Here is a 23,600-nt window from a genome sequence, read left to right on the forward strand (position 1 = left end):
CTAATTTCAATACTCTTAACTTGATTGAATTAATACATTCTTGCATGTGAATGGCTGCTCTTAATAAGATACTTATCACTGCTTTTCTGGTTCTGTTCATTTCCTGGTCTCACAATTGATGATTCTGACTGCATGCCTCTCCCCAGGCACCCCAATATGTGTACAGTGGAACCTCGGTTTATGAACACCTCGGTTTATGAATTTTCGGTTTATGAACACTGCGGACCCATCTGGAACGGATTAATTCACTTTCCATTACTTTTAATGGGAAAGTTCGCTTCAGTTTATGAACACTTCAGTTTATGAACAGACTTCCGGAACCAATTACACCCATGTTTCAGTTTATGAACGCTTCAGTTTAAGTACTTCGCGTACCCGTCTGGAACAGATTAATCCACTTTCCATTACTTTCAATGGGAAAGTTTGCTTCAGTTTATGAACGGTTACTCCGCGGACCGTCTGGAACGGATTAATCCACTTTCCATTACTTTCAATGGGAAAGTTCGCTTCAGTTTATGAACGCTTCAGTTTATGAACAGACTTCCGGAACCAATTGTGTTCATAAACCGAGGTACCACTGTACTGTACTTCCTTGAAACCCAGGACACTTAATTGATCTGATGAAGTGTACTCTATAAAACCTTATGCCATAATGAATTAATGTGAGACTTTTTTGAGACTCATGTGAGACCTAGTTTGCTTGCCTTTTGGGGGATAGAGATACTAGCAGTGGAGAAGAAGGCTTCTTCTTCTCTGTTTGATTGTCACCACGGGTGCAGTGAAGAATAATCTCTCTTCTGTCTGCCCACTGACCTGCCCTCATGGAATTTCATACACTCTGCCCGCATGCATTTAGTGTCGCAACCAGGCAACCCCTTATATACCATGGGTTTTACCCAGTACTCAGAATAGGACCCATTTAAATGGATGGACATAACTAACTTAGGTGGATTAACTTAGTTGGTGTACTCTGAAGTTTGATGCAACCCAAAGCATCTGGTTGGCAACTCTTAGAAACCTAATGTTGGACTGCATTGATTTAGCAGGCTCCTCTTCGATTCTTAGGACTGCTTAAATAGTGAATTCATCTCCCAGATTGTTCTGAAGCCATTAAGCGCAGTTTTCTGGCTTGGACGTAACAGGAAACTCTTACTAGCTGAAGGCTTCCTAGTTTGTTTACTTCCTTATGCAAAGGGTCGGGAAACAGAGCAACTCTGTTCAAGACCAGTAAAGGTAAAGGTACCCTTGACCATTAGGTCCAGTTGCGGGTGACTCTGGGGTTGCGGCGCTCATCTCGCTTTATTGGCCAAGGGAGCCGGCGTACAGCTTCTGGGTCATGCGGCCAGCATGACTGAGCCACTTCTGGCGAACCAGAGCAGTTTACCTTCCCGCCGGAGCAGTACCTATTTATCTACTTGCACTTAGTGCTTTTGAACTGCTAGGTTGGCAGGAGCAGGGACCGAGCAACGGGAGCTCACCCCGTCGCAGGGATTCGAACCGCCGACCTTCTTATTGGCAAGCCCTAGGCTCTGTGGTTTAACCCACAGCGCCACCTGCGTTCATATCTTATTAACCTGAAATATGATCATCCAAGCATAGCCCCTGCCTGCCAGGTTCAGAGGCTGGCATTTCCCATTCCCTCTTTTTGAGGCCTTAACACAGGAGTGTATGCCAGATGTTGCTGGGCTGCAGTTTCCACCATCCCTTTATCATTGGCCTTGTTGGCTGGGGGCTGACGGAACTACAGTGGTACCTCTGGATATGAACTTAATTTGTTCCAGAGGTCCGTTTTTATCCTGAAACTGTTCTTAACACGAGGTGCCATTAGCAAAAGCGGGCCTGCCTCTGGCATACAATTTCCGCTCGCACCCCGGAGCAAAGTTCACAACCGGGAGCAACTACTTACAGGTTAGCGCAGCTCATAACCCAACGCGTGCACAACCAGAAGCGTTCATATCCAGAGGTACCACTGCAGTTTCCAGCAACATTTGGGAGAGTACCACATTGGCTGCTCCTGCCTTACCACACTCTGGACCAGTGCAAGCCACGAGTATCTGCCAGTTACGGACATTGGTAGAGCCCTGATCCATCAGTCCAGAGGCCCATCTAGTCCAGCATCCTGTTCTTAACAGTGGCCAACCACACACCCTGACGGAACGACCACAAGCAGGACATGCATTCTCTTGAGCTGGCAGTGGAAATTCTGACTCATCATCTGTGCCCTTGTTGTTGTTGTTGTTGTTTAGTCGTTTAGTCGTGTCCGACTCTTCGTGACCCCATGGACCATAGCACGCCAGGCACTCCTGTCTTGCACTGAACATGGTCAAACTCATGTTCGTAGCTTTGAGAACACTGTCCAACCATCAATATCGAAACACAGTGTAGGGTCATAAGCTCTATTCATACGGTGCAGTAAGAAATGTTTGTCCCAGTATTCACTGCCTTGGACTATTTTCTAATGGAGGGGTGTTTTAAGTAAAATAAGTCTGAAGCGTGTCCGTTCCTACCCCAGTACATGTGTATTCCATTAAGCAGACATACTGAGTACCTAAACCTCTGCCAGTAGAAGCACCACAAGGCACTTTTCATTACTTTTCATTATTTGGATGAGTGCCTCTTAACTTCCTCCTGTAATTTCACTTTGAACCCTCATGCATATTTTTTTAAAAAAAATTAAAGCAAAATGAAAGAAGGGCGCCTTAATGTGGCTGAAAAAAAAGTTGTGGACTTTAGGTGTCTTTACTTATTGGCTCAGGTTCTTTGCTTTGGATGGGGGGATTCCATCTCTCTTTGTGCAAGAGAAAGGTTTGGGAGCCAGGTGGAGATTACAAGAATATGTGCCTTTTTAATAAGGATTAAACTTCCTTCCTTCCTTCCTTCCTTCCTTCCTTCCTTCCTTCCTTCCTTCCTTCCTTCCAGTAATGTTTTCTTAAGCTAGTTGCTTTTCACCATTTCTGTTCCCCAGCACACAAATAAAGACCCCAAAGAAACACCCAAAGAAGATGGAAGAAGGGATATTTTGGAATATGGGAAGCCCCCCTCTTTGCCCCCTGTTCCTGGCCTTCATTCTTCTCTACCTCAGAACCAGAGCTATGTGGCAGCATCGAAATCACAGACAGGTAAAAAATTAACAGTGCACCCTCCCTTTTCTATTTTATTTTTGTGGGAAGGCAAAAGGTTAAGTTGGGAGTCTGCGGGCCCTTTCTGTAACGCAGGGTTTTCCAAATTGTGGTCTGCAGACTACCAGTGGCCCATGAGCTTCACCATGTGGTCCGCAGGGTGTCCATAAAAATAAAATTTAAAAATCATACCATATCTAGCACAGGGCATTATAATCGCTAAAACCGTGTGTGTGTGTGTGTGTGCGTGCGTGTGCGCAAGTGGTCTGTCAAGACCCTCAGCAATTTTCAAGTGGTCTGGGTGGGGTGGGGATGGGGGAACACTGTTGTGGCCAATTCCACTACCGCCATCTGCCCCCTTTGATTGGATTACCAGCCCTTTGAAATTAAAGGAGAAAATTGCTGTAAACATTGTGGAGGTGGAGTTCCATGCACCTAAAGCTTAAATGAGGGACAAATTTGGCTTAACACACCAATAATCAGAAGGTCAGGGGTTTGTGTGCTGTTGTTTTTTAAATGTAACAGTGTGTGTGTGTGTCTGTGTATTTTCAAATGAACCATAGCATGCAAGAAGGGGAAGCATAAACCCTCCCCTTCCCAGCCGAGATCCTGACAAATAAGAACTGCCATAAGAAAAGAAGCAGAGGCCTGCTGGATGAAGCCCAAAGTTAGTCCAGCATCCTCTTCAAACAGTGGCCAGCCAGATACATTTGGGAAGCTTGCAAGCAGAACCGAGTGCAACAGTGCTGTCTTCACACTTGCAGTTCTCAGCAGCTGGCATTGGAGGAGGGGGTGAAAAACAAGGCACATCTAATCCTGTTACCTAATGCTTGTTTCTTTTTACTCCTCCACCAACTCTTACATGTGTCTTTCCCCAGGAGACGATCAGTTTTCCTTTTCCTCTATGCAAGGAACAGGGGTGCCCCAGTAATTCTCAGAACCCTTAACAAACTACAGCTCCCAGGATTCTTAGGGGGAAGCCATTACTGTTTGAGTTGTATATTAGTGCTTTAAAAGAATGATGCAAATAGCTTTGGATTCTAAGGGCCCATACATACCTCACATTTATGTGGATCGTGAACCTTTTGTGTCTCCTTTAATTGCCTCTTGTACATGGGGCATTCTCCCCCACCTTGGAAGGAATTCAGTGGCGCTGTGATCTAAAACCACTGAGCCTCTTGGGCTTGCTGACTGTAAGGTCGGCAGTTCAAATCTGTGTGATGGGGTGAGCTCCCATTGCTTTGTCCTAGCTTCTGCCAACCTAGCAGTTTGAAAGCATACCAGCAGGAGCAGATAAATAGGTACCACTGCGGTGAGAAGGCAAAAGACATTTCCGTGTGCTCTGGCTTCCATAACTGACTCCTGTTTAGTCATGCTGGCCACATTACCTGGAAAGCTGTCTGTGGACAAACGCCGGCTCTGAAAGCAGAGATAAGCGCCACACCCCATAGTCAAATTCTACTAGACAACCATCCAAGGGTCCTTTACCTTTACCTACCATTAACTCCAACTTCTGCTGCCCCAGTCTTTCTCCTCTCTAAATCCAGAGATTCCCTATGCCATTGTTTCTCAGACTAGCTAGCAGGACCAGTGGTCAGGAATGATGAGAGTTGTAATCCAACAACAGCTGGTGATCCAAGTTTGAGAAAGACCATCTATGCTTTGAAAATCTCGAGAGAAGAGCTGCATCAGGGAATCTCTGGATTTGGGGAGGCAGCAAAGTCTTTTTAAAGCATCACAGCCCAATTGCTGTTCTGCATTGGGGAAACTTTTTGGTGGTGTGGGAGGAGTGAAACTGCCATTGGACACTGCCTGCATCTTTAGCTGCTGCCTTTTAATAGCTTTTAATCAGTTGCTTTGCTTGTCCTCAAGGCCTTATTTACATAAGAGTGCATTTAAAGCACTGCGAGATCACTTTAAGCAGCCATTACTTCCCCCACAGAATTCTGGGAAATGTAGTTTCTTAAAGGAGCTGAGAGTTGTTGTATCTCACAGAGCTACAATTCCCAGAGTGGTTCAACAGCTTTTCCTCTTCCCAAGGGATTCTGAGAATTGTAGAGGGGGAATGGAGGGATTAGTATAAGGCAAATTCAGTGGTGGAAACAATGCAGTGCTCCTGACCTCCCCACTTGCCCCCCCCCAATCTCCTGGTAAGCAGCTGCAGTGCAACCAAACAGAGGCCAGGGGAGCAGCGCAGCTCCCCCAAGCGCTCTGCTTCTGCTTATAACTACCGGTAAAACAGGGGGAGTGAAAATGGGACTTGGTGTTTGATTGTGTGTTCCTTTGTACTTAATCAGCTGTTTACTGAATTAACTGTTGGATGCCGCATCTGATCCACCCACCTTCAGAAAGGCCCTTATACCTTCTTGTGTTTCTGCACATGACTTTCTGCCTCCCGATCATTTTCTCTTTTGTCCCTCCCGTCCAGCTGCTTCAGTATCTAGGAAGAAGAAGCGAAGAATGGGAACGTACAGCCTGGTTCCCAAGAAAAAGAACAAAGTTTTGAAACAGCGGACTATGATTGAGATGTTCAGGCTCCATTCCACTTCAGGTGCCAAGGTGAGGGCTGTGGAAGAGAGCGAGGTGCTTGGTGGATGAATGGGTGTCAGCCAGAGGTGGTGGTACACACCAGCAAGGAACTTCTCTTTGTGCAGTGTAGCTGTATAATCCAGGTAAATTGTTTGTTTTAGAAGAAATGTGACTTATCGCAACAGGCGACAGACCTTTTTTGGCTCTGCTTCTTTCTTAAGAATGCAATGGTTCTATTGGATTGGACCAAAGGCCCATCTAGGCCATCGTCCCTCCATCTCATAGTGATGCCCCAATGGAAAGCCTTCATGTGGTCTGTGAGGGTTAACAGTCCCTGCAGATATTTGTGGAGGAAAGGAGACAGGGGAGCACCCATGGTCAACCCATAAAATGATATATTCAGTAAACCTAGTTGTAGACCTCTTTATTTTTAATTACTTTGCTATTGCATTTTAAGATTATGCTTTCTCCAGTTTGCTCAGGGCAGTGTGCATAGGCCCCGTCCCAACTTTATTTGTTCAGTACAGACAGGGTAGGGGGACATCTGTGGCCCTCTGCTTGTCATTAGGCTCCAACTCCCCATCAGCATCGGTTAGCGTGGGCAACGGTGAGGTGCGATGGGGGCCTACTGACATTCCCTGCCTCTGGTTTACAGGACTGCAGCCTGAAATAAGCAAGCAAGGAGTGGGAAACCTTAAGTCCTCCAGATGTGGTTGGATTCCAGTTCCTATCACCCCTTGCTAGCAGGCTCCTTGTCCCTCGTTTAATGCAAAGTGGAATCTGTATAGCAGGGGAGGGAAACCTTGACCCTGGTGGCCAAACTGAGCCCTCCTGACTTTTCTGCCTGGCATTCAGGGGTCTATGCAAGACATAGTTATCACTAGCTCTGCTCCATGCCTTCCTCAAGTACTTTTGCCTGGCTGTAATCTGTCCTTGAACTGTGGTAAGGCCTCTTGCTTCCTGCATGGAGAGGTGTGTGCAGGGGTGTAGCATTCTGTTTTGCTGCTTGAAGCCACTGCGTCTTCACCGTGGCCCTCAGAAGGTTTCCACCAGTGAAGGTGGCCCTCAGCCTGAAAAAATGTGCTTACTTCCCTTTCGATTTAACTGTTTGTCCACATGGGTGCATTCAGGTTGAAAAGGGCGATGCTAGCCCTCATGTGAATGGGGAGAGCTTAGATGCGGATTCTGAAGAAGAGGACTCAGATGAAATGGAAGAAGACAATGAACGTGGAACTGAGCAGCAGGCTGCCTTCCCTGCAGAGGAGAACAGAATGGCTAAGGAGGGAGTTGTTGATGGCAGCCGTGCCAGAAAGGTGATTTGAATGTTTGTTTGAGATGCTTTAGGACAAATTTTAGCTGTGATCAATATAGGTGGGAGTAAAGGAAGCGATGGAACCCAGGTGGCGCTGTGGTTAAACCACTGAGCCTAGGGCTTGCTGATCAGAAGGTCGGCGGTTCGAATCCCTGTGATGGGGTGAGCTCCCGTTGCTTGGTCCCAGCTCCTGCCAACCTAGCAGTTCGAAAGCACGTCAAAATGCAAGTAGATAAATAGGAACCGCTACAGCGGGAAGGTAAACGGCGTTTCCATGTGCTGCTCTGGTTTGCCAGAAGCGGCTTTGTCATGCTGGCCACATGACCTGGAAGCTATACGCCGGCTCCCTCGGCCAATAATGCGAGATGAGCGCGCAACCCCAGAGTCGGTCACGACTGGACCTAATGGTCAGGGGTCCCTTTAAAGGAAGCGACAAGGTGAAGCAAGAGTTTGTGGTGTAGCACAAAGCTGCTTTCCACCACCACCCTAAAGGGCTCAGGTGCCTGAGTGTTCTCCAGGTGTTGTTATATCCATATGTTTCAAGGAGGAAATGGGAGCTGCAATATTAGGTCAGTTAATTGGGTTGATGGGTCAGTTAAAATATTTTGTTCATTCTTTTTTAAAATCCTGGATAAATTGGAGCACAGGCTTGTTATTTTTTAAATATTTGTTTTAATTGCCACGTTAAAAAAAACAGTGTTTTATTAAAGAGTTATATTAACTTTGCAAGCTGCATTTCTCACCCCCCCCCCTTCATGCCATCACTTGCTCCTCTGCATAGTCACCAGTCAGATTAGCTTAAAGTCCTAGAGATTCACAGGGTCATAAATGACAACAAAAAAATAATCCACTCTAATAGCCCTTAAATGTTTCCAAAACAAATGCACATTTGTAAATCGTCATTGTTGATGGCATCTTCACATTGCTTCATTTTCAAAGTGTATTCTGTCCCTCAAGGAGAAAGCAAAAGTTTTCCCTGGGTAGCTTTAAAGAAATTTAAATAAAATGCCAGAAATCTGCTTCCACCTTAAAAAATAATCTCTCATACAGGAGGCAGCGATTATTTTCTGAGAGTTCCCACTGCAATATGTGGGGGGGGGCATTATCTTAAAAAAATAATAATTAAATAGAAGCTTGATTCCACTCCCCACCTTTCAGAATTTTCAATTTGCATGCAATCATATGCAGATTTAATCAGCGAAAACCTGTACTGTACAATAAATTGACAAAAGGCTTATTTTAATCAGGAGGTAAAAAGTTTATGGCAGATTTGATCTCTCTCTTTTTCTCTCCTTCTCCCCTAGCCACCTTCAGTTGGATCTTTTTAAAATTTGAAGCATAAAGCAGTAAAGAGAGATGTATTGGTGATTATTGGTTCAGTTGGACCCAAATTTATTTACTCATTTGTTGCATTTATATCCCACCTTTCCACTCCAAAGGAGCTAAACATGGTGTACACTGTTCTCATCCTCCTTGTTTTTTACCCTCACAACATCCCTTTGAGGTAGGTTAGGCTGAGTGAGCTTCAACACCTGAGTGGGAATTTCAATCCTGGCCAACCCAGATCAAATTCCAGCACTCTAGCCAATACAGCACCCCTAAGGAACACCCATTCTTAACCACTGCAACACCCAAAATGATCATTCATTCCATGCACCACAACATCTACAGTGGAGGTGAAAGGGACAGAAGGCTTAATGGCTCAGTGCCGATTCCTCCCCCTGGTTTTGTAAGGGGGTGGGGTGGAAAAATGACACCCATATACTCACATACAATACCAAAACAAAAACAAAACAGAGCTCTTAAACATTACAAGTTTGTTACTGTAGTTAACTTACTTTTAACCTAATACAGTGTTTATAGAAATGAGTTCCAAATATCGTTAAATTGGCCCATGTGTGACAGATGTGCCCAGTAAAGGGCACAACTTACGACCCATTCCATGGCATTCTGCAGCAGCTCTGGCCTCTGGTCTCTTCTGGCTCCACTATCTAATCTCTGAAGACCAGCGTACAATGCAAAAACACAGCTGCCCGCAAAATGCAACAAGGCTTATTTTGCAGATGGGAATTAAGCATCAAGACCACATCAATACTAACCTGCCAGCGGGAGTGAGCCTTGAGGCTTGGTGCCTCAGCGTAGGAGTTGCTCTGGCTTCTTCCCTGGAATGGAATCTCTGCCTTGGGAGTATCTGCGGTTTAGTTTCTGGTGTAAACTACAGATAAAGGGAGGAAAACAGTCCCCCAATTAGAGCTGCAGTGTAGATAATTCATGCCTGACACATGCCACAAAACCCTGAAGGCACATTCCAGGCTGTGTGCTGCTGCTGCTATTATTATTTAATAATTTTATTATTTATGCCCCACTCATCTGGCTGGGTTGCCCCAGCCACTCTGGGCGACATACTGCACATACATAATAAAACATAAAACATTTAAAACTTCTCAATACAGGGCTGCCTTCTAAAAATTCTTTATATTGTAGTTATAGTGTAGTGTATTTATCTCCTTGACATCTGATGGGAGGGCATTCCATAGGGAGGGTGAACAAAACGAATAAAATAAATACCTAAGTACCAGAACCAGGGACCATGAGCATGTATTTTCACATGTGCACCTGAAACCTGCTTTGTGTGTACAAATTTAAGGTGAGCACCCAATTTAGGGCTGTAGCCAACTAAGCTCTATGAAGACCCAGTGGAAATTAGTGGATCTATGTTAGTCATATGCATTAATTTCAATGAGTCTTCACTGAGCAGGACTAAAGCACAAACACAAGTGCTGTATATTCCGGCGTATAAGACGACTGGGCGTATAAGACGACCCCCAACTTTCCCAGTTAAAATATAGAGTTTGGGGTATACTCGCCGTATAAGAAATACGACCCGGTGTATAAGACGACCCCCGACTTTTGAGAAGATTTTCCTGGGTTAAAAAGTAGTCTTATACACAGGAATATACAGTAACTTCTGTTGCATTAGTCCTTCAGCCAAAGCAGAACAAAGCAAGGCTGCAAAATTTAAACCAGGTAACAGAATTTACATAAACTTAAAAAACAACTCTATTCCACTATTTAAAAGTAGAGATTAATAAAAGTAATAATTAAGACTAGTAAAATGACAACATATTCCTATTGAAACATACTAAAACACATTTTAAAAAATGTAAAACGTATAAAATGTAAATCTATATTAAGGTGTGTTTTTCATAATACTGGATACAGCTGTTGGTTTGCTGCACCCAGCAAGCTGCTTCTGGGTCAAAAGTGGGCAATACTGTGCTACGTGAACAAATGATCTGACCTGGCATAAGCCAACAGCCTCTGTTTTTTAAGTGGGTGACAGTTTTTCTCATTCGATGTACTTTCTTGCCCATTTCCCTTTGGCTACCACAGATTGTCCATGGTGAGTCCGAAGAGGAGCAAGACTCTGTAGATTCCGGGGAAGATGAGGAAGACGGTGACGAGTCTGACTTGGTGAGCTGTTCCTCCTGTATGCCTTTCCCACCTCAGTTTATGTGTGCAGCAAGAGTGATATAGTGAGAAGCACCCATGCAAGGCTCAGCGTTCTTCCTGATGATAACATTTAAAAAACAAACAAAAACTTTTTTGATCCAATTGCTCTGCCTGCTTTTATGGGTTTCAAACAAGCTGCTGATTTTCACCTTCTAAGCAGTTCTGTGTTACAATAAAAGTTTATTGATTTCTTGTCAGGCCTCAGCAGGGGTCTGCCCTTGCTTGCCAGATGCCAAGACAAGGGCGTGGTCCAGACCGGCATGGTCGAGGCTGGAGCAAGCAGGACAGAAGCAGGGGCGTAGTCCAAACAGGGACTATCCAGGGCCATCTTTCACAGGAGGCAAGGCAAGACACCAGGAGTCTGCTGCTGCTACTGTTGTTGTTGTTGCTGCTGCTGTTGCTGCTGCTGCTGTTGCTGTTGCTGCTGCTGCTCATAGTGACCCAAATTGCTCAGACTGACGAGGGAAACCCTGTGGCAATGGCTTTTAATCAGCCTCAGAAAGCCAGGATTGGCCTGTAGATGATCAGCTTACCGCAGCCTAGGGGGTAGTACCCTTGTACTGTGGCACTTAGACAGGTTTGTAGGAGAGGCATAGTACCAGGGATGCTGGAGGCAAGGCTCTGGTTCCTGACGAATGGGTGCTTCAATTCACGACACAAATGCGCCACACCACAGGCCCTGCACTATACCGCACCACGCCCCATATATATGCACACTTTCCCCCATGTGCTTTTCTTTCTCGTGTTTCAAATTCTGCCTTGGCCTTTGATTCAGCCGTTTCCCCTTTCTTTGCCTTCTTTGCTGATTTCAAATGATGGGAGCTGCGCTGGAACCTGCAAGCATAAAGACTTTTGTTGGGTTTGAATACAAGGGCTCTCAGGTTTGAATGCTTGCTCTGACACAGAGCCTGTTTGGCTTGCATTGGGCAAGTTCCTGTACCTTGATAAAACCAGTGGTAAGGCATATTGGTAGATTTATTGCAAAGATGAATATTGTCCTGCTTGCCTCAAGCCATAGTTTGCAGCTATATCTGAACCGGTCAACTGTGGTTTGGGCATGGATGTATGTCTCCAACAAAATACTGAGAATGCACTTCTGGATAAGATTTCCACAGTGCAATCTTAGGCGTGCTCCCTCAGAAGTAAATTCCATTGTATTCATTGGTGCTTACTCTTCGGAAAGTGTGCACAAGCTTGCAGCCTTGTTCTTTCAGTCAAGTTCTTTGTTTGATCTAGTGTTAATTCAGGCACAAAATGCATTTGCTACTCAATGTTTGTAACAGATCTGAGATATGTCAACTGATTAAAGAATTCTTAGTGAATCAGTAAGTTGGTTTTAAAAATTATTAATTTGTGACCTTCTAAAAATTTGCACAAATTAATATATTACTGAAACTGTTCATGGAAAGCGATAAATACTTTAGTTTTGCAGTAGAATATTAAAAATGAACTGGCATTAGTTGCACACAAGTTGAACTGTTAAAGTGTTCTCTCATTTAACTGGTATTACTTTACCAGAATCTAATCCACTAGATACATATAGGTTTAACATTTCCACTTCCATCGTTTGAAGGATCAGATCCGAGACCAATTTTGGCTTACTGAATGGTTTAAACAAGCCTTCCAAACCAAGATGGCAAGCCACAGTTTGTTCCTGGTTTCGAGGACTCACGGAAAGCAGACTTTATGGGTTCTGGTGTAACTGTAAACTATGGTTTGATATCCTTAAATTATTAATTAAGCTGAGTAAGTGATGGGAGGAGATAGCACACAAACACAGGGCTTATTTCTTGTCCTAACCACAGCTGAATGGTCTCCAGGAATTTTGTTTGATCTTTTTTCTTTTCTTTGTGTTCAATATGCTGATTAATTGAGTGGTGGGTTGGATTTTCATCTGGTATTAAAAGTCTTGCTGATCAGCCTTGTTGATTTTAATCAGTGAACTTCTTCAGCCTTTCTGGCTTAGTGAGATGCACAAGTATGAGGGCTCCCAGAATGCAGTTTTCAGCCACTTTGCTCCTCTCTGGACCTTTTTATTGTTGCACTTTGCTGAGCTAATCCAAGGTTTGGCTTAACATGTCTCCTGAACCTGGGACTTGTGGTTAAGTGCTCTCCCCTCAAGAACAAAACTTGGCTGCAGTTCATTATTAGCAAGCCAGAGACCTTAGTCAAATCATGGCTTGGCTCAACATGACATGGGAATTTGAAAGGATCAGAGAGGAGCAGAATCAGAGGGGTGTAGTTGAAAAGGAGATGTGCCCTGGGGAGAGTCTCATGGGCCAGATGAAGAGGCTTGGAGGGCCACATTCAGACCCCAGGCCTAAGATTTGCCACCCTTCATTTAAGCATCAAAAGAGGTTGTAATCGTCCCACCCCAAAATATTTCTGCTTCAATCTTGCACAGACTTGGGCTTTCTTTTTAAAAAACCTATTCAGTGGCAGTTAAGTGCATATAATTGTGCAACAGGATAACATCTTGTTCCCAGGAGTTAGCTGACAGACAGTTAAGGATTTTCTTTTTTACTCCTCTGGTTTAGCCTTGTTTTAAACCTATCAGCCACGGTTATAAAAGCAGATAGGATACCTTTGGATACCATATTGTCTTACATCGAATGTAACCAAAAGACTATAATCTGAACAGAAAAAGAGAGACATTGCACATTCTTTTGTAATTAATGAAAATATTTGATAAAAACTATTATTTAAAAAAACTAAAACAAATGTAGATGTGGGATAAATGTCCTATTTGCAAAATTTTGTTCCAATGGAGCAGAATCCCTTGCCCTTGTTAAAACACCTCAAACTTGAATTTCTCTGGAAGGGCGAGTTTTGCCTATTAGTAAGTTGAGTCAGACTGTCCAGTATTGAATCCCTGCTGTACTGGTGATCAGGCTGCAGCTGTAGTCTTCCTTTTCAGGACAAAGCCAAGCCTGTGCTCATAAATACGGGCAGGGATAAGCAGAGCATAGATTAGGATCTGCTGGAAAATAGCTGGGTGATCTGCAGTACAAGAACAACAAGAGGTTCTCCTCTTACATTTTAAGACATTGTTATTTCAGTGTTCTTTTTGCCTGGGTGGTAACCATCTGGCCTGTTCCCGACATGATGATCCTGGCTTCTTAAACTCTGGTTGGGAATTAATAGGGGCCTATCCACTCCTCCCCTCTTGCTCACTGGCTTTAGTGCTGGGATCCTTGCTTAAACTTCATTTCCCCGTTGCATTAAAACCAGGGACCTGTGGTTTAATGGTGGCTTACCAGGATAAAAGATCCCTTTAGGTGAATCAACATCAAACCACAGTTTTGGGTATCAAGACTCAATTGAGAACAGCAGTTAAAAGAGACATGGATCTAAATGCTGAAGGTGATAAGAGGTAAGTGAATGACCTTCATAAACCATGGTGCAACCCAGTATGGCCTGGTTGACACATCATGCTAAACCACAGGCACAAATGAGCCACAGTGACTCCTGGGCTTACTCTCCTTTCCTTTCCCCTCTCCTCCCACACACATACCAGAGTAGCAGTCCAGAGTCTTTCTTTTCTGCCTTTGGTTAACTTCAGTTTGTTGTATTGTTTTGTTTGACAAATTGTGGTTAACATTTACTGTGGCTAGTTTAAAACATGCCAGTTTCAAACCATGGTCTCTGAGCAAGCAAGCTTTTGAAAATTGACCAATCTAAAAAAATTAATGTTAATCACAGTTCTGGGTCTCATTGTCACGGCAAGCTGGGGTTCACCAAAAGTGTGTGCATCTGAATTTTCTGGAGGCTCACTGTGCTTTATTCCTGCTCATGCACATTTTGCTGAATATTGAACACATGAAGACAGATTGTCTGGATTTGTTGCTCTTTGGTTTTGCTCCTTTCTTGTGCTTTGCTGATCAGCCTTTTATTTGTAATGATTATATCTATCATCTATCTGTGATTACTTTTGATTGTTAGGTGTTTTATAAAGTTCTTTTTCAGCAGAAGAATGGGGCAAAAGTATTTTTAAAGAAACAAATATGCGGCTAGAAACCAGAAGTAAAATGCTTTTATACTATGCACCTGCCCTGAATAGTAAAGATTACATGATATAATAAAATGGAAAATAAGTGAGGTTGGGCAAAGTTGCCTACATCACATCATAAGGATCAGGCCAGTGGCCCATTTAGTCCAGCATCCTGTTCTCACAGTGACCAACCAGATGCCTCTGGTAAGCCCACGCGAGCCTTACTTCTCCGGATCCATCACCATCCACTTCTCAGCCCAGGTAGATATTCTCCCAAACCACCTTGCAATCAAAAATCTGAACAATCATAAAGTTCCAAGAGATGTGGGATGCGTATAGTGGAGTCTTCAGGTCCCTGACAGGTGGAGCTGATCTTCTCATCAAAAAGTCCCTGATAAGATTCTGAAGGACCTCAAGATGCCACAGAAAGCGTTTTTAGAACTTAAGAAAAGTCCTGCTATATCAGGCCAAAGGTCCACCTAGTCCATCACTTTGTTCTCACAGTGGCCAACCAGACTTTCCCCTCCTGTGGTTTCCAGCAGCTGGTATGAAGAGGCGTACTCCCTCCGACAGTGGAGGTGGAACATAGATGTCATGGCTAGTAGCCATTGGTAGCCTTAGGTTTCTCTTGGTAGAGAAGTTGGATTGGCTGGATACACACAAGTTTGGCTGCAGAGGAAGTTGAATACAGGAATGAGTCTGAGACTAGTGATTTATCTCCAAGCTTGCGGATCTCTTTGTACTACCTTGGCACGTGGTGGCAGTTCTGTGGTATTTTCACGGAAGGAGCTATATTACGCAACACAAGACGTGCCAGTCTCTGTGGCTGACCTAAAAATGGTAAAGGGAGAGGCAATTTCAATAATAATAATAATAATAATAATAATAATAATAATAAATAATTCTATATGGATATTGAATACAGTCAGGTCAAGGACCTGACTGAAGCTCCGAGACCACTGTGTGGTCCATGGGCCACAGCTTAGGAACCCCTGATCTAGGCAAGAGTCAAGAAGCTCAAGCTTTCAGATGGCCCCTGGTGGGTTATGGGGGGAGAGTAGAGGATTGTATTTCTGAAATACGTTGGGCTTTTTAAAAACTCAGGTGCTTTTGAGAGCCTTGCCTCTCTCCTGTTGCCTTCTAAGCACAAAGAAAGGCGAAGGGCATAGCTTAGGATCAGTCAGGCCACTGCTTTCCTGAAGCAGATGCCTCCTATGGTTTTTGCAGAGTTCGGAATCCAGCCTCAAGAAGAAGGTGATGAAGAAGAAAGGCAAGATGGACAGTCCCTGGCTGAAACCCACCCGGAAGAGGAGGCGGAGGAGTAAAAAGAAACAAGCTGGTGCATTGGGTAACAGGATCAAATGTGTCTTATTTTCTATCCCTTCACCCCAATAGTTTTTGTTCAGTGGAGACTGAGGCCCCAGCCATACTATACATGTAAAGTAGCATCGTACCACTTTAAACAGCCAAGGCTTCTCCCCCAAAATAATCCTTTGAACTGTAGTTTATTAAGGGTGCTGAGAGTTGTTAGGAGGACCCCCCCCCACAATTCCCACCAAAGAGCAGTTTTAACAATCCATTCCTCTTCCTAGGTAACTAGGAATTGTAGCTCTGTGATGGGAACAACTCTCTGCCCCCTTTGTTGTTTGTTGTTGTTTAGTCATTTAGTCGTGTCCGACTCTTCATGACCCCATGGACCATAGCACGCCAGGCACTCCTGTCTTGCACTGCCTCCCGCAGTTTGGTCGAACTCATGTTCGTAGCTTCGAGAACACTGTCCAACCACCTTGTCCTCTGACGTCCCCTTCTCCTAGTGCCCTCAATCTTTCCCAACATCAGGGTCTTTGACAAGGATTCTACTCTTCTCATGAGGTGGCCAAAGTATTGGAGTCTCAGCTTCAGGATCTGTCCTTCCAGTGAGCACTCAGGGCTGATTTCCTTCAGAATGGATAGGTTTGATCTTCTTGCAGTCTATGGGACTCTCAAGAGTCTCCTCCAGCACCCTTAACAAACTACAACTCCCAGGGACTCTCAAGAGTCTCCTCCAGCACCCTTAACAAACTACAACTCCCAGGATACTTTGTGGGAAGCCATGACTGTTTAAAGTGATGCGACGTGGCTATAAATGTATAGCACAGATGGGGGCTGAGAAAGTTCTTTCCTCCTTCATTTTCAATTTGGGAAGATGAGATAAGGCTCAACCCTTCCCATTTGCCATTTCTCCCGGCCCCCAAATCTTCAAAGGTGGTTTTCTAAGCAAAGTAGTTGCTGCTCTGGGACTTGCGCTTAGGCGCCAGGGGGTCTACCTTTTCATTCTTTTTAAGGAACATAGGAAGCTGCCTTGTACTGAGTCAGACCAATGGTCCATCCACCTTGGTATTGTTGCCTACATAGACTGGCAGAATTTTATGCAGGGAGTGTCTCCCAGTCCTAATTAGACATGCCAGGGATTGAACCTGGGACCTTCTGTGTGCAAAGCAGAAGCTGTTCCACTGAGCTAAGGCTTTTGCTTCCTAAATAGTGTTGCTTTGGCTTTCCTCTCCTGGGCTGAGAAGGGCAACTGGTGTGTCCGGCAAACCTTTGCTTATAGAGAAATGATTGGAAGAGGTAGTATCCTCCATGGGTGAGGGCAATACTCTTCTCCCAAGAGGCTCAAGATCTTACAGGGCTTAGGGGGAAAGTTCTGCAGGCCCTCCTCAGTCTGTCTCTTATCCTTGCACCAATGCTTGGTAAAAACCACTTTGGTCGTTTTAGTATCTGATCGGTAGCTCAGAGCGTTTCTTCCCTCCTCATACTGGCTCTTGGACAGTGACACGATTTTAGGAGAAGGAAGAGGCTTTTTAAAAAAAAACCAAAAAAAACCCTGCAGGGTTAATGTCTGGCTCTAGATCTCCTGGCTGACTAGGCTGGCATTGTGCTTTGTTGGAGGGAGGAGGGCAACATTATTTTGGGGTGAGGAGGGGTGTGTGTGTGTGTGTGTGTGTGTGTGCGCGCACTTGTCTCTTGGAAATAGCAAATAGGAAAAAGAGGCATGAACTAAATCCCTGCTAGAGGTTCTCACATTTGTTTTCCTTAGCAAACCCTGCTTTACTCATTGAGAGGCTGCACAATTGGCTCTTTTTTTTTTTTGCCTTGAGCCAGATGTCTCCTGTCCCCTTCATATTGTTTTCTACACCATTGGGTCTCTTTTTAAGCACTGCTGAGATCTAAAGTCCTTTTACATCAGGGTGTGTAGGGTGAGTCAAGGCAAGCCCAGGTTCTTCTCCCTTCCTCTTTCTCATCTACGTTTCTGCTGCTAATGCAGTGCAGCAGCAGACAGATGTATCTGAAAGGGAGGACCTCTCCTTCTGGTAGCTGGCACCTTTTTCCCCCCCTCCCCCCCCAAAAAAAACAGTGCAAGGGTGGAGTGAAATCTGCCTTATTCAGGCAGAGAGAGTAGGGAGAAGGGCTGAAAAGATCAATTGGCCCAGTTGTTGCATTTTAATTATTCTATTAGCATCTGTATTTGCTAGAGATCCATCAGCCTGTAGCCTGCATATACAGTCTGCTAGAGATGAATGTGGCCTTTAAGAGAGAGAGGGAGAGAGAGACACACACACATACATGCATGCATAGTTCTTTTCTTTGCTATATAAATATGTGTATATTTTAAACCCAGGTTCGGAAACCTACAAGTCTTCCTTAGAGAGTGGAGAAGGAACTGGGGTGGAGAATAACATGGAGTACATGGAAGTCTCTCTGGATTCCTTGGATCTCCGAGTGAAGGGAATTCTATCTTCGCAATCAGAAGGTGAGTGTCAGCGTTCTAAATATGGCCATGTACCATTTTGGTTCTTTGTTTCCTTGGATTTCATTTCTCTGTATTAAGATGATGCCCCCTGGTGGCTGCTAATAGGAGAATGAGAAGAGGCCAAAAAGGCATATCAGTGGATCAAATGGAGAGCGAGAGCAAGGGAGAGCAGCTAGTGGATCACCTTTGACCCAGCAGTGTGTGTATGTGTATTTGTGTGGATGCTGCATGAAATCACGCTTCATTATCCTGATGGGAATATCCTGGGGAGCATTAAGGCTTTAGAACTCTCCTGGGTGCAGTTGTGATCTAAGACAATTTGACTAGTCCCTGTGGCTTTGTCCAGTTGGCCATGTTTTTGTTTTTTGCTTTCTATTTCCCCCTTGCCAAGAAAAGAATAAGAGCTGTTCCCCCATTCCAGTTTCATCCAGTGCCTCTCCCTGTTCTCAGGCAAGAGGCATGTGACGAAATTCCAGGAGGGCTCCTTCAGACAAGTAGAAGGTGCCACGCAGCTGACGCATGCCAGAGGACCGCTTTGTAGAGCAGATGGGAGATTCCTGGCAGTCTGGCTGGGGCGTCACTGAGCCACTGCTCAAGGCAGTCTGGCAATCCAGCCTTTTCATCTGGTCAGGAGCTGTGCCATTCCCGCATAGTATTGGCTAGGTGCCACCTTTTGCATTTAAGAAGGTCCGTGGCTCTGTGATACAGCACCTGCTTCTGGACCGGTGGGCTGACTCTCTAGGAAGCAGTTTCCTATGCCCCAGAGGGCAGGACCTGGGTCAACAGGCTCAAATTACAAGTTCACAGCTCCAGTAGATAGGAATGCACTTGCTTGTGTCTTGCAAAAAGGTGGTAGTGTCGCAGTAGAGCATCTGTTTTGCATGCCAAGGGTCCTGGATTCAGTTCCCAGCAGGGCTAGGAAGCAGCCTATCTGAAATCCCGGTGAGCTGCTGTCAGTCAGTGTAGACAAAAACAAGATGGACAAAAGGTCAATCTTACTGGGTTTGTTTGGAGAAGTACAATAACTCAGTGAGTAGAACATCTTCAGACCATGCAAGAAGGTTCCCAGTTCAATCCCCAGTATCTCCAGGTTAGGGAGGGAGAGAACCCTATTTGAAATCCTGGAGAGCTGCTGCCAGTCAGTGTAAACAAGAGGTGGGCCCAGGAGACTGACTTGTTTATAAGGCAGCTTCCTACGTTCATAAGAACTTGTGGATGGGTGCAGAATTCCATTTGGACCTTCACCCTTATGCTCCCCATGTTCTTTTGTTGATCATGGCGCTTGTTTGTAACCTGTTCACCCAGTTAGGCTGCAGTAGGCTGGGCAGACTCTTAATGATGTATGCTCCACAATGCTTTTATGCTTAAGAAAAGTAATTCAGAAAAAAATCTTCCCTCTCCTCTCCTCCTTCCTGCGGTTGTTACCTCTGGAGAGGAGCTTGATGAGACAAATAACATTGATTTCAAGAGAGGTGCTGGCACCAACACTGTGACCAGTACATTGATTTCAAGTGGCAGCTGTGGAAAATCTGATCCAGGAAATGATGGGTCGGTTTAACAATTTATTTTTTTAATGCCCTTGATTTCTGTATCATCCAACTGCAAACGTAAAGAGTCCTCAAAGACAAATCTAGTTTTGAGCATTGTTTGGATTAGGGGGAAAAAAGGGGGGGGAAGGCTGCATAAGAACATAATAAATAGTCTTGTTGGAGCAGGCCAAAGGGCCAGCATCCTGTTGTCTCACTGGCCAACCTGATGTCTCTGTGAAACCCATAAGCAGGACCTGAGTTATCTCATGCTGGCGCTGGAAACTCTGCATGGCTGTAGGCATTCTGCAGAGTATGAGATTGAGTCATCAGGCCTATTTTTATAGTGTAGGTGTGTTGCTTGCGGGGAAGGCTGTAGCTCAGTGAATCATAGCTCATCTGCTTTGCATGCAGGAAGGCCCAGGTCGAATTCCCAGCATCCTCAGCACTGGGGATATTAGTTGTCTGAAACCCTGGAGATCTGCTGTCAATCGGTATAGACTGAGCTTTATGCACCAATGGTTCTGTCTTGGTATAAGGCCACTGCATAATATAAGGCAACTTCTAATGTCCTTCCTGAGCCAGCAAGCAAGACCTGGTTTTTGCTCCCGTAACGACTGGTATGCAGGGGCACACTGCCTATGATAATGGGTGTAGTATGCAGGTATCATGATTGTCAAGGCCCTTGACAACCCTTATGCTTCTTGTGTTTTTCCAACTTCCCTTTTAAGCCGTCTAAGCAGGTCGCCATCACTGCATCTTGCAGGAAATTCAGTTCAATGGTGAATAGTGAAGGAGAATAGCTTTCCCCACTGGGTTGCTTCAGGTATCCCGACTTTGATTGAAATAGGCTAGAGTTTGGAAGACTGTAGAGACTTAAGTAGAACCATAGAATTGTGGTATTGGAGGGGATCCCAAGTGTCATCTAGTCCAGCCCCCTGCAGTGCCAGAACATCAACTAATGCATACATGGCAGATGACCACCTAATCTCTGCTTAAAAGCCTCAATCAAAGGAAGGAGAGTCCGCCACCTTCTGAAGGAATGCATTCCACTGTTGAACAGCTCTTGCCGTCAGAAAGTTCTTCCTGATCTTTAGTCACAATCTCCTTTTTGTAGCATGATGCCATTTGTTTGGGTCCTACCCAAACTTGATTTCTTTCCCTTAGGGAGCTTATACACCTAATCAAAAAGAAGTGAGTATGAATCCACACTGAGGGAGGCAGATTATGTACACCCATACACCTGTGTAGGCCAGAGCTGCTGTGCTAGGTTCCCCATAGGTGGGCCACTGTTGCTTATCACAAGGGAGAGACGGCAAGAAAGTTGGTGTTGTGCAGGTTCACCAACAAAAGCTCCAGATTGTCTCTGCCTGGGGCATTTGCACTTCACTGTCCCTCCTCTTCCTTCACTTAGTTTTATATATCCTTTCCATCCTGTAGGTCTGGGAAGGACTGCCGGCCTCCCTATGTGACGATGCAGGCTGAAAGAATTGCAAAGCGCTTGGGGTGGCTTGCCTATATGGGGCCTTCAGAATGTCAGACATTCTTACACGGCCTCGATCAATTTTATTTTATTTTAAAAATGAAGCTGCCAGCTAGTGACTGTTTGCAGCCTGTGTTATGCTATTGTGCTATGGTTTCCCTCCCTTCTTAGTCTCCTTATGTGGATTGCAGGAGAGTTGGGTGGTTTACTTAACTTTTTGTGTGTGTTGCTTTTTCCTGCAGGTCTTTCCAATGGCCCTGAAGCAATGGAAACAGAAGGCCTCCAGGAAGCGCCTCTCTGTGGCTGTCGAATGGAAACTCCCAAAAGCCGGGATATCACCACACTAGCCAATAAGCAGTGCATGGCAACCGAGAGTGTGGACAAGGAGGTGGTGTTGCCCTTCTCTCTCTCTTTTTCTGTTGATCATTGTAGTTGGCACTTGGCAACCCTCCATTGGAGCGTCATCCTCCTGCTTGGCAAGGGACCTGCTTGGCATGTCCTAAAAAGGCACATGCTTATTCCCTTCCCTTCCTCAAAATAACTGGTGCTTGCTACACACAGACTTGAAAACAGTCCATACGTGGGGCTTCTTCCCTGGCTCAGGTTCTGAAGTGTGCAGCTCATCTGCAAGAACCAGGGTGGGTGGGATCCCAGGCAGAAAGGGCATTGTAGTCTGGTTCCAGTGAGTGGGGTTTGGCATAGGATGTGGAAGAGAGGTAACTATTATTGGGGATAATATCCAAAGATAAGCCTTGCCAGAGCTGGCCAAAGTGCCTTCTAGTCCAGCACCCTGTTCTGGCCAACCAGGTGCCCCAGATGGAAAGCCTTGCAACGGCACTCTCCCCACCTGCAGTCCCGAGGAAACTATTCACAGGCACCTCCAGCAGTGCAGGTACAGTCATACCTCGGTTTACAAACACCGTGGACCCATCTGGAACGGATTAATTCACTTTCCATTACTTTCAGTGGGAAAGTTCGCTTCAGGTTAAGTACGCTGCAGGTTAAGTACAGACTTCTGGAACCAATTGTGGTTGTATACCGAGGTACCACTGTATAACACAGGGACAGAGAAATCTGCCTTATATGATCAGATCATTGATCCATTTAGCTGAGTATTGTCTACACCAGGCATAGGCAAACCCGGCCCTCCAGATGTTTTGGGACTACGACTCCCATCATCCCTGACCGCTGGTCCTGTTAGCTAGGGATGATGGGAGTTGTAGTCCCAAAACATCTGGAGGGCCGAGTTTGCCTATGCGTGGTCTACACTGACTACCAGCTGCTTTCTAGGATTCAGACAGGGAATCATTCCCGGGCCTACCTAGAGATGACAGATTGAACCCGGGTCCTTTTGCATACAAAGCGTTGGTCTTCCAGTGTGGTGTAGTGGTTAAGAGCGGTAGACTCCTAATCTGGGGAACCGGGTTCGCATCTCCGCTCCTCCACATGCAGCTGCTGGGTGACCTTGGGCTAGTCACACTTCTTTGAAGTCTCTCAGCCCCACCCACCTCACAGGGTGTCTGTTGTGGGGGAGGAGGGGAAAGGAGATTGTTAGCCGCTTTGAGACTCCTTCGGGTAGTGATAAAGCGGGATATCAAATCCAAACTCTTCTCTCTTCTTCTTCTTCTCCCCCAAGTCATTGACCTTACTAGCCTGTTGAGAACAGAAACTTCCTGCACAGAGGTAGCTAATGCTTTAGCTCACTCTTAAGAGCATGAGACACACCTCTTTGCTGGAATGTGCTGTTTTGTTTTGCTCAATAATAATAATAATAATAATAATAATAATAATAATAATACCCCTCGTGTTTTGTGCATGGGTGCATAACCAAAGCACAACAAATTAAGTTGGGGGTGGAATGTGGATGCCTTGGTTTCTTCTAAATTGTGCAGCCCATGAAGTACGTCAATATCTTACACTTTTCACAAAGTTCCGGGTGGAATAATTGTGGTTTGCCCAGGGATTGTCTCCCCAACCCCCAGATATTGCATATGCCCTCTGCATGTGTTTCCTACCTCCCCTCCCCACTCTTCCCCTTTCTAGTGCCGTCTCTGATGACCTCCCTCTGTTTTGTCTGCTGCCACTGGCTGTTCTGTAGCCCAGTAAAGTTCTGTGATGCTGCTGCTGCAGACTCCATGCCAGCAGCCGCCACCCCGTTGTTTCTCAATTAGCCACTGCTGGGGGAGCCAAGATCTAATGAGTGCCTGTGGTCAGGAGATAACTGGCAGATTATTCTCCTGCTACTACAGCTTGGATGGCATCTCCTCAGGACTGATAAACGGGGCCAAAGAGTCAGGCTGGGTGCTTTCTCAGATTGGTGGCTTCTGTGTTTGGGAG

General features: G+C 45.2%; 1 protein-coding gene across 19 annotated transcripts in view; it reads left to right on the forward strand.

Moving 5' to 3' along the window:
- Window positions 1–23,600, forward strand: part of EHMT1 (euchromatic histone lysine methyltransferase 1) — a 139,440-nt gene that overhangs the window by 72,661 nt on the left and 43,179 nt on the right. For 11 of the 19 annotated variants that reach the window (XM_088664979.1, XM_060270630.2, XM_035112752.3 and 8 more), the window contains 8 exons: window positions 2,966–3,119; window positions 5,548–5,678; window positions 6,779–6,961; window positions 10,354–10,434; window positions 10,672–10,818; window positions 15,692–15,812; window positions 18,123–18,254; window positions 21,506–21,651. In XM_088664979.1, the coding sequence (XP_088521105.1) occupies window positions 2,966–3,119; window positions 5,548–5,678; window positions 6,779–6,961; window positions 10,354–10,434; window positions 10,672–10,818; window positions 15,692–15,812; window positions 18,123–18,254; window positions 21,506–21,651 (1,095 nt within the window). The remainder of the gene's footprint in view (window positions 1–2,965; window positions 3,120–5,547; window positions 5,679–6,778; window positions 6,962–10,353; window positions 10,435–10,671; window positions 10,819–15,691; window positions 15,813–18,122; window positions 18,255–21,505; window positions 21,652–23,600) is intronic. The other 8 variants (XM_088664987.1, XM_035112766.3, XM_088664977.1 and 5 more) reach the window with 3 other exon arrangements.

The sequence above is a fragment of the Zootoca vivipara genome, chromosome Z2 (genome assembly GCF_965207765.1).
Source record: "Zootoca vivipara chromosome Z2, rZooViv2.hap1.1, whole genome shotgun sequence".
Taxonomy (NCBI): Eukaryota; Metazoa; Chordata; class Lepidosauria; order Squamata; family Lacertidae; genus Zootoca; species Zootoca vivipara.